The sequence below is a fragment of the Herpailurus yagouaroundi genome, unplaced genomic scaffold, assembly GCF_014898765.1.
Source record: "Herpailurus yagouaroundi ecotype Mexico unplaced genomic scaffold, PumYag 159, whole genome shotgun sequence".
Lineage (NCBI taxonomy): Eukaryota > Metazoa > Chordata > Mammalia > Carnivora > Felidae > Herpailurus > Herpailurus yagouaroundi.
In genome coordinates this window covers 80,833,866-80,851,573 of record NW_024412400.1, presented here as the reverse complement: position 1 = coordinate 80,851,573, position 17,708 = coordinate 80,833,866, and the positions used below count along the sequence as shown (strand labels likewise).

The window sequence follows — 17,708 nt, the reverse complement described above, 5'->3', positions numbered from 1 at the left end:
TGAAGCACCCAGATGCCTGGAGGCATTTCTACAGTTCCTTGAAAGAAAATGTGGTCACCGTATGCAAGCTTTAAATTTCTCTGCTCCAACATGAACCATGGATTGTAAACCTGAAGCAAGAAACCCAACCCATAAACTTTTTGAAAACTTGAATGGTTAGAAAACCTTAAAGAGAACAGATTTGTGAGGTGATATCTTGTCAGACAACCTAATTGATTCTCAACGTACCTACTTCCCAGTTACACGGTATTCATCAAGTCATTCTATTTATTACCACTTTGATTTCTTTCTCTGCAAAACAAGGATATTAATAATTTATGGGCCTGTGAGAGAATCACAAAAATAAAATATATGATACATTTGAAGATGTATAGATAATGAGTTGTTATTTTTGTACAGCAAAGATGGAGAACTAATGTTGAGAAGCAGGTAATTTGTCTCACCTCCCTCCTTCCACTTTCCTCAGAATTACTAAGTATACTGATGAGAGTGACACACTTAATATGATTCCAGAACAGAATGTTAATGGATAACGTAAAAGCAAACATGTACTTGACAAAAGGCAAAAAATAAGAGTTGTCCAAGAAAATTTCACCAACATCTTTGTTGTCACAGAGCGCAGATGAGATAGAAACTAAAGTTGATAGAGAGATCAAAGTGAACACATATCATTTAAGTAAGAAATGTAATCAAAGGAAAGGTGAAAATAATACACATTTAAGGAGGAAAGGGAACTGTGAGTAGTGTATGTGATTTAAGTCATGTTCTTCCATAGAGGAAGTCAATAGATAATACCTGATGTTGATATATCAATACATAGAAATATAAGCATATTGTCAGAGTTTTCAGGGTAACTACCAGCAGAACCAGAAAAGCTCTAAAAATAAGTTGCCATTAAACTGGAAGTTGGAGATGAGTTGGGAAGCTGCTGGTTTCCAACAGAAGCTCTTCTGTATCATTTTATTTTCTTTAACATTGGATGAAATATGGAAGAAAAACATAAACAATTCAAAAAGGCATGCGTTCTGGTTTGTCTTGGTGACATCAAGATAACCTCAGATATTCAACATTTATGTTATTAAAGACTTAATTTTCAGCCATTTTTGTTCATCATTCTATATGTGTTATTCAAAAGAATAGCCATTGGGCACAGGTGGCTAAATGGAATTTAATTAATGAAAATAAAGTAAAAATTTCGACTTCTAAGTCTCATCTGCCACATTATATGGCTCGTGGCTACTGTGTTAGCATAGAATTGTGGAAGTTCCATTATTACAGAAAACTCTACATCCCCACTGTAAGCAATCTCATCCACGTGTAGTTTTAATGACCACTCATTCTTGGATGACTCCTTGATCTTTATTGCTAGCCAAAGATCCTCTCTCTTGAGCAACATGCCTTCAACATGTACCTGATGGGTAGACAGGAGTATTTTCATTTGATGTCCCATAGCCCTTCATGCTCAACTTACCCAAATCTGGACACGTTGTATTTTTATGAAAGTCACTTTTACTTTCTACATTCATTACCTGTAGCATTGGAACCATCACCTAATGAGAAGTCATTAGAATCAGATGGCTGGTATTCACTGCTTGCAGGTCATTTTCCCTGAAACCAATGGCAGTCTGGGAGAGCCTCTGTTCATCACTTCTTCTGGATACCCCTCTTGTGGCTATAGTATCTACCAGGTCATCATGTCCTGCTTATTCTAGGTGTGGCCTATACTTCTACTAATTGAGCTGTGTTCTAAAACCATCAAGCTCCTGACTGGCCCTCCACTCAGCTGGTCTTAGGGTTTTTTTTTTTTTTTTTTTTTTTTAACCCCAGCAAAATGCCATTTCTCACTTTCCATACTTAACGATACATTCGGAGTATTGCTATGTTTTCTTGATGTAACCACAACAAAATCTGGAGCATTAACAGGGTTTTGCCAAAATCAAAACATCATTTCTTTCTAAAGTCAGGGAGAAAGCCTAAGTTGAGCAACTGCTCTGTAAAACCAGATCACAAAAAGGCAGTGGTTTCACAGAAGCTTAAACACATGCTACTGAGATGGGTTGAACCCAAGATGCCTATGGCATCAGTATCATAAAAACATATCTACTGATTACATGATATTTAAAGGTCTATGTTAAAGGAGAAATCAGGGTGCTTCAAGGACTTCACAATCAGGCAAGAAAGCAGTCTAGTGGTTATGTTTAATATAAGCGAGGATCCAGTAGGATGGTCAATTCAACAACTAACTTTGTTCTAGTGGGCCTTTTGTACTGCAGAAGTTAGATAGCTATATATTGCAGTCTCAAGTTCCTTCAAAGCTAGATTTCTAATTTAATCCAGGCCTTCTATCTACAAATACACAATCCTGGATACGTTTCTTTGCCTCTTCATGCTTTGCTTTCTTCATTTCAAGATGGAGGTTGTAAATTAATATATTCTTGACATATTCATTGATACAGTGTATGAAAAGGCCTTAGCACATTGCCTGGTACTCATAAACACTCAGTAAATTATTGCAATTATTAATAAGCAGAAGAAATGGAACATCCTTCCTGTGTCCTGCTTCAGGACAAATTAGGAAGAAGGGGGCAGAAAGTGTCACATTTACTTTTCTCGTGCAGACCTAGCAGATGCAATGTAGCTCTGGAGCCAGCAGGTCTAATGGAAGCTCCTGATCATTAGATTGTAGTTAAGGGGTGTGATTCTGGTGCCTCTTGTTGGGATAGCAACTTTCTAGTTGCTTAGCTTCCTACATATGGCAGAGATAACTAATCCTTTGGTGGACAAATTTTGCAGTGTTGTTCTGAAAATCACTTCTAGAGTTCCAATCTAGAGCTTGTGCCTCCAGGCTTTCTAACAATGCTGTAAGTACTTAATTCCCTTTATTAAAACCCTTTTGTTTAAAATATGAAGTGGTTTATATCATGTAAAATCAATCCAACCTGAGATGGGCAGAATGGAAGTAGTGTCATCATGTCTCTGCCATTAACAAGCTGTGGTGGCTGTGTGAGGTCTGTGTGGCAGTAACCGGATCATATCATTATTCCAGGTCTCCGTTTCCTTATTTATAAAATGGAAAGCAGTACTGAAGTAGGACATGAAAATGGCATTTGATTTATTCTGCTCACTATGAGGAATTTTCAAAGACCATAGTCTTTCAAGATCCCCAATGAAGTAGATGCTACAACTGTACCTTTTCAGCATTATCAGCGTATCATATGTGCAGCTATCATACAAAATCATTTATAAATCCAGTTCAAAAAAATTCCCTGACCCATTGGTTATAGGGAAATCTCCATGAAGCCAGGTGTGGGGTGAGAAAGAGAAGAAAATGTAGTAGGATTAGGTATCATGGTTTTCTGGGATGCTTATTCATGCAACTTACACATGACTTCAGAACCTGCTTGAGACTTACCATGTATATGACACCTCCAATTAATACAGAGTGCTGCTGCACATGTTCACATTTTTGACTTGGGTCAGACAAAATCAAGTTCATTATGGGCAGCTAAATCTGTGCTGCAACTTGGTAGCTTATGGTTAAGTGTTCAAGTCTCTACTAGGACCCAGGAGCAATTCAAAAGGAAAATTGCTATCTAAGAGAATGGAATATCTTTGCTCAAAATCCTAAGGGCTACTCAGTGATTCATCTACAGGGGCTGGCCAAAGGTTCCATGCAGTATCTCAATCTGACACAGATACTTCAAACAACACTGGATCAGCTGAGTGTATAAGCCAAATGATAAAACAGCTTGCACTCACCCTAGGCCTGTTCCAGGTCCTTCTCCTATTCTGTGCCCCATTCAAAACTAGCAACCTTTTGCACTCAATGTACAATGGGTTCAAGTAGCAGACGCAAATGAGATATATGTTGCCTCCAAAATCTAAAGAACCCCTTTAGGCACTGTGGCTCTTCCTTTGTACAAGGAGGGCAAAATTTTGCAATTTTCCTTTGGACGTGTATCTTAACATGTCCCAGACCATTGATCCTCTAGAAAAGTCACCAGTGTGACTTTTGGTGACAAAATATGGGGGGGGGGGGGTATATTTCCACACACGTGGTACACAATTGTTAGAACAGTTTCTATTCCCTGTTCACCTGGTTAAATCAATATGGTATCATCAGTGAAATAGACCATTGTGATGTCTTACAGAACTGAGACGTGATCAGTTTCCCTTTGACTAAAATACGACATAGGTTTGGAAGGTTGATATAATCCTGAGAGTACTGGTAGTCTCAACAGCTGAAAGCAAACTGACTCTGATGATCTTTAATAATAGGTGAAAAGAAAAAAAAAAAAAAACGAAAACAGTATGCCAGGTGTCAGGGAATGTATTGTTCTGCTCAAGCACTATATATATATATATATATATATATATATATATATATATATATATGTGTGTGTGTGTGTATATATATATGTATGTATATGTATGTATATATATATATACATATATATATATGTATATATATATATACATACATACGAAGGAGGAGGAGGAGAAGAAGAAACCTCCACACATCTGGATTCAAATTGTAGCCGGAGTCATCACTTGATTAAAGTGTACAATAATCCATTCTCACTGTTTGAAGACTTATAACCACATTCAGTTTCTAACAAGTAAAAAATGTGTGATTCATGAGTAGGTAAAATATGCCCCCAAATAATTATAGGTTTTGCTAATTTATACCAACAAAAAAACTGGAGAACATGAATGGAAACCAATGCTAAGGATATCAGAGCAGAGTAGAAGAAATATAATACTGGAGCAAAGTTTATTGATTACAGTGCACCAAGGCCACAATTCTAGATTCAAGGTATAAGAGCCACTAAAAATGGCTCAATTTGTTTGCGTGGTGAATTGTATTAAACATGGGGCCAAAGGAGGTATATACTGAATGAAGCTGAAATTCTCAAGGAAAGCATCTAAAGGCTAAAATGGATAATTATATAGGATCCCACCTCCCCTCTATGTTCCCTCTGAACATCCCTAGACACTTTCTTCACCAAAGCCATGAGAAATACATTTGTGAGGGGAATCTCAACATGCTGAGGACATGGCTCCATTGTGACCATGCTTTCTAGGCCAAAAATGACCATGGGAATTGTTGCCATTGAACTGGGCGATTTGAATTCAGTGAGGATAATGGTATCCTGGGGTAACACGTGCTGATTCCAGTCATGCTTCCATTCACTCCTGTGTATACAGAGCAAATAAGACTTGAGTGAGCTGCTCATCTATTTTTGCTCTAGGAACAAAACAATCAACTGACCAATGCCAAAGACATCTGTGGATCAAACCATTCTGACTATTGCTTTGGCTTAGCTGCCCAGCACGGTAGCCATGCTCACCATGTCCTCTAGATTGAAGACATAAAAAAAAAAAAAAAAAAAAAAAGACAATCCCACTTAAAAATAATGTTGGTTGCCAGGAAATTTGTCACTGACTGAGGATAAAACACATACTATAGCGACAGAAATTAACAAATAAATTTAAAAGCCAAAAAGGAAAAGCAGTGATTCCTAGGAAGTAGCATAGGTTTACTATGAGTAATCCATACTAAAGTGGTCTCATTTGTTTCTTAAATGAGATTACTAAATCAAAAAAAGTATGTTATATACAGTATGAAATTGACAGGTTTCATGTAAACACAGTATGATAGAGAAAATGTAAATTTCATTAACAGTAGTGTGATGGCAAATGAAGAAAAACCACACTCTAATCTGCACTGGTCAGGCTATATTTGAATTGCTGGGCCAGTGTTGAATACAATATTTTCAAAGAGTTGTTAACCAAACAGAATACCACAAATGAGACAAGGGCAATAAGGGCTCTATATAACTCATCCTATAAAGAACGGTTATAGGAACTGGGGGTTTTGCATCAAAACACACACACACACACACACACACACACACACACACACACACAAGCATTTCTTTGGGGAGAGTACCAATTAGCTGCCTTTATTTGAAGTGTGACCACATGGAATACAAAATTGGTTTATTTTGAGTAACTTAAGAGGAAGATCTAGGATTAAATAGATAAATTTCTAGAGAGGAAGATTTGGGTGCAATATTCAGAAAAACTTTCTACTTGCTGCAGCTGCTTTGCAGAATTAGCTGCCATAGAAAGTCAGAGATTCTCTGCCCTGGAAATATTTTTGCAGAAGCTCAGCCTGCAGCTGCTATGCATGTTTGGGTTGAGGGCATTCTTGACATGATCTTGACATATTCTCTATCAATAATGTAGCATCCTGACCCTTCCTACCTAAAACTACAAGAGTTCATTACATTGGGACCTATTGTTTTGTGACTTCAATTTAAGCACCCCCCCCCCCCCAACTATGATACACTGATTTAGAAGTCATCCTTTCCCTGGGAATGGAGGTACCTGGGGAAAAAACAAAACAAAACAGCGGACCAGGAATAAGAAATTGGAAACTCTAGGATCTAATCCCAGTATTGCCAAAAATTCACCATCTGCTTTTTGAGCAATTCTTTGCGAATTCCATTTGGTTTCACCAAGGAGGAGACTTGTAAGATGTTTGCTAAGAACTTTTTTTTTTTAATTTTTTTAACATTTATTTATTTTTGAGACAGAGAGAGACAGAGCATGAACGGGGGAGGGTCAGAGAGAGAGGGAGACAGAGAATCCGAAACAGGCTCCAGGCTCTGAGTAGTCAGCACAGAGCCCAACGTGGGGCTCGAACTCACGGACAGGGAGATCGTGACCTGAGCCGAAGTCAGACGCTCAACCGACTGAGCCACCCAGGCGCCCCTGCTAAGAACTTTTTAAGACTGAGTGCAAAATACCCCATCAGATACAAGATCTAGTCTCAGGAGCAACCTTACGACTTTGCCTCTCATATTTCCCATTGGTTGCAGCCCTGAAATGAAATCTAGGTCATGCGTTTTTTTTGTCTTGGGATTTGAAGCTAAAGTGAGAGTTTAGCAGAAGATATCATAAATTCTTCCCTGTGGCCACAGAATTATTCTAAGGGGTTGCTACAATTCTAAGGGGTTGCTGGAATAAGCTATGTATTGATCAGGTCTCAGTCACTTCCAAGGCCTCAAAAGGAGTTCTTCCCTAGCCTCTGGGAAGCAGGTATCTGCAAGGAAATCTGTAGGCCTAGCCCCCTAACTGCCTTAGGAGCACGTTGTGGGAGGCTCAGACCAAAGGTGAGTTTACACATCAGTGACTAAAGTTTCCTGCCACTAAGCATAAGAAGTCACTCATGAGCAGCGTCCCTAAACCACAGCTACAGGATGTGGGCACAAGCCCTTGTATAATTGTTGGCCAAGAGCCAATGAGCATTCATCCCTGTGCAAATACTTGGGCTTTTTTTTTGTTGTTAACCTTTGAAAACCACAGGCATTAGTCTCTCTTTCTTCCCCTTGGCATGAGTCATCTTCTTTTCTCCAACTTGGTCTCTTGTGTGTAAAGAATTTTTGAGGAGCTTTTAAGCCTAAATTTAATACTTTTGCCCTCCCCTGTCCTGCCCTACAAAATGCCAGGCAGAGGTAAAGCTGCCTTACAAAATATCTGCTGGCTCTGCCTGCTTCCGCAGCTTTGTTTGGGCTTTTTGATCAGATAGGAAATCAGAGAGTTCTATGAGTGACCTTAGCCTTTAAGACAGGTAATTTCTGGAAATTCCCCCCTAAACAACGGTGACCTATTGTTTTCTCACCTCAGCATTAACCCAGCAACTATGATGCCCTGACTTAGATAATATGCCTTTCCCTGGGAATAGAGATATATGCAAAGAACAGTGGGCCAGAAATAGGAAATTATAAGCTTTAGAATTTAATCCCAGTACCAAAAATCCACCATCTGCTTTTTAAACAATTTCTTTCCAGTTTCCAGACCTTTGCTTCATATTCTGTGAAATGAAAGCATTGGATTGGATGGTTTCTATGCTTCCTTAGCCCCCAGGCTCTGTAAATCGGCTTTCTTAGTAATGTTTCAGCACGGGGACTGGGAGAACAGGTCTCAATGCAAAAAAATCCAAATCATGCAAACTGGCTTCTCTTTTCTGCCTTAGAGAATGGCCAAAGGTCAGGCTTCCAAAGAGGCCCAGTTGCCCACTTGAAGGTCAGGCTTAGCATTTAGTTACAGCTCCCCTTCTTGGAAACATTAGAGATTTCATTAACCTTGCCTCTGTACCCAAATGTCCAACATCCTGGTGTGAAAATTCAGACGAAACCCACTCCAGCATTTTTTTTCTTTTACTGAGAGGAGGTTACAGAGTCTAAATCAACATAAAGAGAATGTTCTAACCATCAGAACTGCCCAAGACGTATCAGGAGACCTTGAGCAATCTGTCAATAAAGATGCTCATGCAGTTTTTGAAAGGTGACATATTGGGTATTTTCTAGTGGGATTTCCTGAATGAGATAAAGATCAGATAAACAGGATGACCAACCATAAAATTTTTATGATGATATGCCTGGTACTTCATGCTTCTTGTATATTATCTTATTCCCAACCAAATGTATGATGCCCCTTTTGGAAACTTTATTGGTGTAGCTCAGATGCCAGTCTGAATGAAAAGCCCAAGCATATATTAGGTCCCCTTGTTTGCAGTTTGTATGTCCTGTTGAGCTTAAAACCCAAGTGAGAACACCAAGAGTCAAATGCAAGAATGGTGGGCAGTAGGTCCATAGTGACCAAAAAAATTCTGAGAGATAACTAAATATAGTTGCCTTAAGATGTCCTACGTTCTGCTTCCAAGTCATATCACTCTACAGGCATGTGCTCAATGCTTTTTATTTAATACATTAACTTAACCTTATTTCATTGAGTTCTTCTCACAAGATCTTTATGAAGTGGGGAGAAAAGGTATCATTGTCTCCATTCTACAGAGGAGCAAATTAAATCCTGGGAAAGTTAGGGTAATTTTCTAAGGTCTCATATGGCTGATTCAGTTATTTCCAAAGGAAAAAAAAAATCAAATTGATTTAATTGTCTAACTATTAGCAACAGTTATTTGGAAAATCATAAGGTCTCTAGCCTTAAAGTATTATATCAATCACCCATCTATCAATCCCATACACAATTCTATCTACTTTATCTAGTCCTGACTTGAACACATCAAGGGATGGAGGACTCACTATTCCAAGGAGCAACCCATCCCATTTTTTACATTCCTACCTATAAGAAGTTCTCTCTTATCTTGAACTGCCTTCCAAATTCCTAAATCTTCTCACCCTCTGGTCATAACCTGCTATTGAGGCCCTATGTATCAGTTTATGGGCTATCCACTAGACAGTCTTTGTGAAATGTTAAAAGCATTCCCTTGTTATCTCTGAGCTCGTTCTTCTCCATATTAAACAGCTTTGGTATTATTAAATGCTTATCCTATTGTTAGAGGCTGGACCTCAGGGCTGAGAGATACCTCCTTCCTCTCATCTTCTGCACTGGTGATGCTGCACTGTGTCCTTTAGAGAGTCACTTGGAAACACAGTCTGTCCTCGTTTACAAGGGGGGCAAATGTGCAGAAAGAAGTCTATTGTCAGGTTGATCCTTAAATGGTAATGGAAAAGAATGTGCTGGACATTTCAGATGCTTCTGCCAACAAATGCCACTATCTTGAGGCAAATAGAGATTTTCGGGCAGCAGTGTTATAATAATTTGCCAATTATGCCTGCTTTAGAACCATTGCCAAAACAATCCAACGACTTTTCATTCCACTACTGTTGACAGGACAGCTAAGAATTTCAACATTTCCTTTTACAGTCTGAATAGAAGTTCCCTGCCTTGGGGACTGTAACAATATTTGCCATCAATGGGGAGGGGGGAATGGGTGCTGGGAAGGGGAAAGAGGGAAAGGGAGAGAAACACTAATGGAAGTAAACAAAGACAAAGACGAAATAAAATGATGGTTATTCAAGGCGTGGGTTTTGAATGCCTGCATCAAATTGATATTTGTGAATGAAACAGAGGACGAATCTTTGAAATTTTTAGAAGAGAAGTTTTTAGAAGAGAGGACTTTAAAAACACTCTGCACAACCCCTCCCTCCACCAAAAAAAAAAAAAAAAAAAAGGTACAATTTTTAACATGAATACCAACCAAGGTGTCTCAACTTTGGGTCCTAGGACATGCTTAAAAAGCTGATTATCATAATATTTATGGTGTTGATCATTCAAAGCTTCTTTTCAAAATAAATAGAAAATAAAACTGAAAAATTAAAAAAGAAAAGAAACTTGAAGAGATGAAAACCGTTAAGATATCTCCTGAGTTGTGTTCAAAATGAGACATGTCAGGGAGAAAAAAAAAAGAGAAAATATGAGATAAAAGAGCAAAGGAAAGAGAATAAGGTAGGACAGTGTTTTTGAAAATGTGCTCCTCTATACCTTCTGGGACCCAGAGACATTCCACAGAAGGTACCTCTGAGACCCAAAAAAGAAGAAGCCAGGAGCATTCCAATACCCCCCTCAATCTCGGTGGCCTCACTTCTATCTGTTTCACATACTGGGCATCCAAAACAGATTTCAATAGACGGAAAGGGTCTGCTATTGGAAAAGAAAATGAAATAAATGTTTGAACAAAAAAAATGCAAAACAAAGTGAGCCATTAAAAGTTCTTGAGCAGGGACTGATAGAGCCAAACTGTGCTTTAGAAATCTGGCAACCAAATGCAGGATGGATTAGAACAGTGTCAGCCTCGGATCAAAGATTCCAAGTAAAAGGCGATGACAATCATCCAGGTGAACAGAATTAAAGACTTGATTGAATAATATATACCTGCGGATATGGAAAGGAAAAGGAGTTCATGAAAAACTTTCAAAGAAGAATGAACTTTAAGGTTGACATCTTGGCATTGGGGTACAATGCTAAGCCACACATACATTTGGTCCTCCCATGGTCTGACAGTTTGTGTGCTCCAACATTCATGTGCTGAAATCTTGAGGCCAAATATGATGGTATTAAGAGGTAGGGCCTCTGGGAGGTGATTAGGTCATGAAAGCAGGGCCTTCATGAATAAGACTAATGCCCTTATAAAAGAAGATCAAGAGAACCCTCTTGCCCCTTTACTGTCTGAGGATATAACGAGAAGTCTGCACCTGGGAACAGGGCCCTCACCTGACCAGGCCAGCACCCTGAACTCTGCATTCAAGCCTCCAGAACTGTGGGATATGAATTTCTCTTGTTGATAAGCCACCCAGTCTGTGGTATTTTGTAATAGCAGCCCAAACAGACTAAGAAAGATACCAGATGAAATTATCTGGCAAGGAATTTAGATAAATCAAAACTGATGGATTTCACGAATGATGACTGGGACCCTAAAAATGCCACAGAGAAACCCAGGATTTGGAAGATGCTGAATATGAGTGGCCATTGAATCATATAGATGATCAGCAGACAGAAATACAAAACTAAATCTTGAAGAAGTATCAGGGATGGAAATGGGGATTTGGAAGGCATTCTCATAAAAAGAATAGCTAAAATAGTATAGTCAGACCCCAGTGAAAGACATCAGAATCAAACGGCTCAAGCTCAAGATCCAAAAAATGCCTACATTTGGAGGACAGAGGAGCAAGAAGCCAGAGACTCTGCCCTCAGTTTATGATCAGGTATTCAATGATAATATTATTTGATAAGCTTAAGAGCATTTATTTTCTGGTTAGGAAATTTGATTGTTCTTATATGAGGTCTGAAGTGTGCATCCATCAGTCTAATCAAGATTATAGATTTCCTAAGATACTAAGTGTTCAATACCATGTAATAGTATTTAAAAGGAACTAAGTCAGTCCAAATATATGGTGGTCTGAAACAATCTTCAATGAAGGTAGATCAGTGGATGGCATACTTATAATGCCAGAAGGAGTCTCAAAAACCAATACTCCCACGGGCAAGGGAATAGCCGAGTTTGTTGCGGTTTCCAATGAATGACATCAGCCCCATGTAGGTTTCAATCAAAATGGGTTCGGTTAACACCATCAGTCCCTTTCTTCTTCCAGATCCAGTGGAATTCTTGTGGGCATTCTGGATAGCTGCAACAAGTTTAGACGTGAACCCAGACAACTGAAGAGGAAAAGAAGGCACAGAGTTAGTAAATGCAGAGTCGGTCCAGACACACTTTCTCCCTAGCCAGTCCTCACAAAAGTTGACCACTGTCCTGGGGCTGTAGCTATCCTTACTTCCTTACATAGATGTCATTTCTCAGAATTGTCAACATTGCTTCTGTTAGTCTTTTAATAAATCAGTCAGTCAATAAATTATGTACATAATGAAATTATCTGCCTCATCTTGTTTGTTTTTCATCCTTCGTAATTTGTACAGCATTTAGTAGTCAGCTTAATAAATATTTGCTGATAGTCTATTATGAATCAGATGTCTGCTGGCTGCTGAAGATTTAAATACAAGTAAGATATAGTCTCTGTGTCCAAAGGAGTAACACGCTAATAATCTAAGAAATGAACTTGGTAAATCATTATACAAAGTTCATGAAAATGAACAGCAGGCATAATAAGATGGTAAAGGAATGCAAAAGAGGGAGAAATCATACATAGGAAGAGGATCAGAAATGACTTCAAAAGAAAACTCTTGAGACAATCATCAAAGGGTTCCTAGAGTTTCAATAGGTGAAATGGAATTAGGGAGGTTGGCAGCTGTTTTTTCTATTCAAACCAGCATCCTTTCAATCATTTCAGATTCTTCTTCCAATACGAGTACCTCTTTATTTCTTTGGAGGACCACCCTCTCCCAGTTTAGCCCAAATAGTATAAGAGGAGTCTACTTTAGCATATGGCTCAGGTCTAAGCAATCAGAGGAGTCCATTTCTCTGGTCACAGAGATTGGTGCAGGTAAGGGAACATGACCAATGTTGTTGCAAAACTGATAGAAAGCCTGGAGGTTTTCAAGGTCATTTTACCACACATAGTGAGAACCTGAGAATGAAGCCAACGAAGGTGGAAGAAGTAAGATACAGAAAGAGATGAATTATTGACAAAATCATTCAAATTATTAGGTCAGCCTATCCTGAACTTTAAGTTAAATGAGGGAAAAAAAAATCCTTATTTTGGTCAAGCCAAGTTGAATTGGGTTAAGGGGAGGGTAATTCAGGGAGCATTCTGAACAGAGATATAGGGGCGCCTGGGTGGCTCAGTCAGTTAAGCATCCGACTTCGGCTCAGGTCATGAATTCACAGTTCATGGGTTCAAGCCCCGCATCAGGTTCTGTGCTGACAGCTCAGAGCCTGGAGCCTGCTTCTGATTCTGTGTCTCCCTCTCTCTCTGCCCCTCCCCTGCTCATACTGTCTTTCTCTGTCTCTCAAAAATAAATAAATGTAAAGAAATTTTAATTAAAAAAAATAAATAAACATATATAAGCAAGGAAATGAAACAAAAGTTCATATGTTTCTATTTCCAACAAGCTCTTTTATACCCATGATCTCTTTCTAACATAAATGTATTAGGTATGTCAAAGAAGGTATCACCATTTCCATATTAGAAAACCAAGGCTCATAGAAGGTAAATGACTTATCCACAGTCACTCCACTTTCTGCAGTATGGTAAAAAAGAACATTAGGAATAAAATCTTATTCACAGTGAGATCCAAATCTGTTTCCTAGGCAACTGGCTCACTAATCTAAATTAAGACTCCTATTAGAGTATATTCCAATATCAATTCAAATTATTAAGCATCCTCTATAAAGTGTCCATTATTCTTCCCATGATTCCAAGAAGAGACCAATCTTTGCTTTAAGGGACTAACATAAGAGTGATCTTTCAGTGAAGAAAGATAAGCCTGTAGTCTTTCCCCATAACAATTTTCCATAGAGATTTTATCCTGGATACTTAATTTTATACCAAATTGCCCTTGGGCAAACTACTTTTTCATTCCAGTTTCAGTTTCCTTATTAGTAAGGAAAAAACATTTAAAAATTAGAATATATCGACTATTGGCAGTTGGCAACCCTATGAAAAAAAAAATAAAGATAGAAAGAAAGAAAGAAAGAAAGAAAGAAAGAAAGAAAGAAAGAAAAAAGAAAAAGAAAAAAAGCCATGCAAATAAAACTTCTATAATTTTATACCTGTGTGGCATTGTAAATTCATTTCCCCTTTTTGAGTCTTAGTTTCTTCTTTTGAAAAGCATTGAAATCTATGAGTTTTTTTTTTAGATAATGTCATAAGTAACAAAAATTAGTGGCTATGATGAGAAAACAATATAGTTTGCTGGAGTACCCCAATATCTCTAGGTTTTCAAAATAAACAGATGTATTTCTCTACTTTTCTTTAAAGTAATATTTACCTAATTGAATATTATCAAAACATCAAATAAATAAATAAATAAATAAATAAATAAATAAATAAATAAACAAACAAACTCAGAGGGCACCTGGATGGCTCAGTCAGTTAAGCATCTGACTCTTGATACCAGGTCAGGTCATGATCTCGCAGTTTAAGAGATAAAGGCCCACAACAGGTTCCACACTGATAACACAGAGCCTGCTTGGGATTCTCTCTCTCTCCCTCTCTCTCTGCCCCTCCCCCCTCCCCGCCCCCCACACACCGTCTCTCGGGCCCCTCCCGCTCCTCTCTCTCTCTAAAAAAAAAAAAAAAACCTTAAAAAATAAATAAACTCACTTCACTGAGGCTAAATAATGTAAACTAACACAGAAGTAGGGTTTTGCTTGAGCTTCAGTCTGTAGAAGCGAAGACAGACAGAAGACACTTCTTATAACTTGTTTGCAGTCCCAGCATCCTCTTGGAGATCTAAACATTGCTGTCACTGAGTGACACAAACTATAGTCATAACAGCTTGGGGATTCTGGAAGGAAGGACATCTTTCCTTTCAGCTAATTCCACCAGTGCTTTAGCTGATTGAATAAGAAAAGCAGAAAGAAGTGGTTTTTCTTCAACTTCCAAAAGAGAAAATCAAAAAGGACAGAATAAGTTAATAACATAGGCATTGAATCATTATGGTTGAAAATCATGGAATCTCAAGGTTAGAAGTGACCTTAAGCTTATCAATTCTAGCCATTCATCTGTTGTTTTTGCCTTGACACATCCTCACCAAAAAACTACATCCCTGGACATGGACATATCCAATGATGGGGAACTCACTGCTATCTAACCACATATATTCCATCACTGTGTATAGTGGGAAAATGCTTGGCATAGATGCATATGGCCAAGCATGCTTCCTTGCCCTATCAGTTACTAACGGTTAGAGTTTGGAAAAACCATACAATCTCACTGAGCCTTAGTTTCTAGATCTGAAAAGGGAAACTAATAATGGTGATGATAGGGACAGTAAAAACCAACCTCATGAGATTTGTACAATTTTTATCATTTGTATCATTTATATAATTTTTTAACTCTAATATGAGCTTTTTAAAAGTAACAGAGTTCCCTGAATGTCAGCCTCAGGAGATTGTTGCATGAATTTAAGTGAATTATTCAAAAGCATTTTATAAAGTATATTATTTATAGGTACAAATATTTTAATTATTTACAGGCAAAAACACTTTAACTTTTTTCTTTCAAGTTTATTTTTATTTATTCTGAGACAGAGCAAGTGGGGGAGGAGCAGAGAGAGAGGGAGACAGAATCCCAAGCAGGCTCTGTGGTGACAGCCCAATGGGGGGCATGAACTCATGAACCACAAGATCATGATGTGAGCCAAAATCAGGAGTCAAACACTTAACCTACTGAGCCACCCACGTGCCCCAAGACTTTAACTTTCTTAGTTCTATTCCCTTCAATTCCATATTTGGAATGCCAATTTCCTTAATACGAATCACAGACTCCAGAAAACATTTTTTTGACTCTGATATGAGCTTTTTAAAAGTAACAGAGTTCCCTGGATGCCAACAAATACATTAAGTTCCCCTCAGACACTATAATTTCAAAAAACATGGGTTGAGTATCAAGTATCTCCCCCAAGATATTTATCAATTATAAAGGGAAAAATACTAACTTTGCAGAGGGGAAATCCAGCATACATCTTAAATCTATCTTAAACAAGTGATCAATGTTACTACTGCTAGTAATAAGACACACAGGCATCATAAGCCTACAATATGATGCAGTGAAGACATAAATCATTTCTGTAGTATCTGCTCAAAAAAAAAAAAAAAAAAACCAAAAACACCTCAATTTAATCATGAGAAAACATCAGGCAAACCCAAATTGAGAGGCATTCTACAAAAAAACTGACCAGTATTCGTGAGAAGTGCCAAGATCATGAACACAGAAGAAAGACTGAGAAACTGTCACAGTTTGGAGGAGAATAAAGAGACAGAACAACTCAATGTAATACATAATCCTGAACTGGATCCTGGGACAGACAGAGGCATTAGGAAAAACAAAACAAAACAAAAAAACAGTGAAACTTGAATAAGGCCTGTAGTTTACTTAATATTATTGTACTGATGTTTAATTTTCAGGTTTTGATAACTCTACTATAGTTACGTAAGTTGTTAGAATAATTTGAATGCCAGGTACACGGAAACTTTACTATCTTTGCAATTTTCCTGTAAGCCTAAAATTATTTCAAAATAAAAAGCCTTTAAACTCTAGATTGAAAGAAAATCCTAAATATTAGTTCCCCAAGATTCTTGAAGTTTTCAATTGATCAAGGAGACAAATGCAAAAGAAAAACAGGTACAAGATGACACCTTTACTTTGTTTCTCTTATCTCTATATTTTTAATACGAACCTATATCAAAGTTATACAAGTATTACTGTCTATTTTTTTTTCTGAAAAAATTGTCATTGAATGAATTCTCGTCCATATAATTAAATTAAATCAAAAAGTTGATTTTTGGGGGCACCTGGGTGGCTTAGTCAGTTAAGCATCAGACTTCGGCTCAGGTCATGATCTCACATTTCATAAGTTCGAGCCCCATGTCGGGCTCTGTGCTGACAGCGCAGAGCCTAGAGCCTGCCTCAGAGTCTGTGTCTCCCTCTCTCTCTACCCCTCTCCCGCTCATGCTCTGTCTCTCAAAAATAAATAAAGATTAAAAAAAAAAAAAAAGATCTGTAAAAAGTTGATTTTTGTCCATTGCAAATTTAGCCATTGTTCAGTTTTCTTCTGAGGAAAACAGAGGAAGAGCCTGTGTAGTTAGAATATAGTGATCAAAAGAAAGAGATCGAAATGAAATCTTAGGCCCAAAGCATCCTGTCGGCCATATTAAGGACTTTGGATTGAAGTGATTTTAAAAATAAGTTCAATGATGTATGTTTTGTTGTTGTTGTTGTTGTTGTTGTTGTTGTTGTTTTTAATAATCCTGACAGTTGTATGGAAAATTTACTGTTAGGGTCAAGATTAGAAGCCAGAAGATAAGAGGAGTTTGAAGATCACTTCAGTAGTCTAGGCAAGAGATGATGGTGGCTTGGACCAGGAGAGAAGTGGAGAACATGATAACTGGTTAAATTAGGGATATTATTTGGAGGTAGAGCCATACAACTTGCTGGCATGAGTAAATATAAGGGATGAAAAGAACAGAGGACTCAAAGATGACACCTAGATTTTTGGTCTGAGCAACTGGATAGAAAGTGATATCATTACTGGGTTGGGAAAGCCTGGGGCAGAAGGACTTGGAAGTGGTGAGGTGCAGGGGGCAAGGATTCTGTTCCAGACATGTGGTTGATGTGCCTAACCAGTAAGCCTCTTAGTAATTTCTAATGGCCAATTGGATACATGAGCATGGGACATGAGGAAATAAACAGATGATAAGACCATAGGTATAGTTAACA

At 38.0% G+C, this 17,708-nt stretch overlaps 1 protein-coding gene across 5 annotated transcripts in view; it reads right to left on the bottom strand.

Moving 5' to 3' along the window:
- Positions 1-11,590: 11,590 nt before the first annotated feature.
- The window catches only part of TPRG1 (tumor protein p63 regulated 1), a 215,739-nt gene continuing 209,621 nt past the window's right edge, over positions 11,591-17,708 (bottom strand). For all 5 annotated transcript variants that reach the window (XM_040481075.1, XM_040481078.1, XM_040481076.1 and 2 more), the window contains one exon: positions 11,591-12,027. In XM_040481075.1, the coding sequence (XP_040337009.1) occupies positions 11,833-12,027 (195 nt within the window). In that variant the 3' untranslated portion in view covers positions 11,591-11,832. The remainder of the gene's footprint in view (positions 12,028-17,708) is intronic.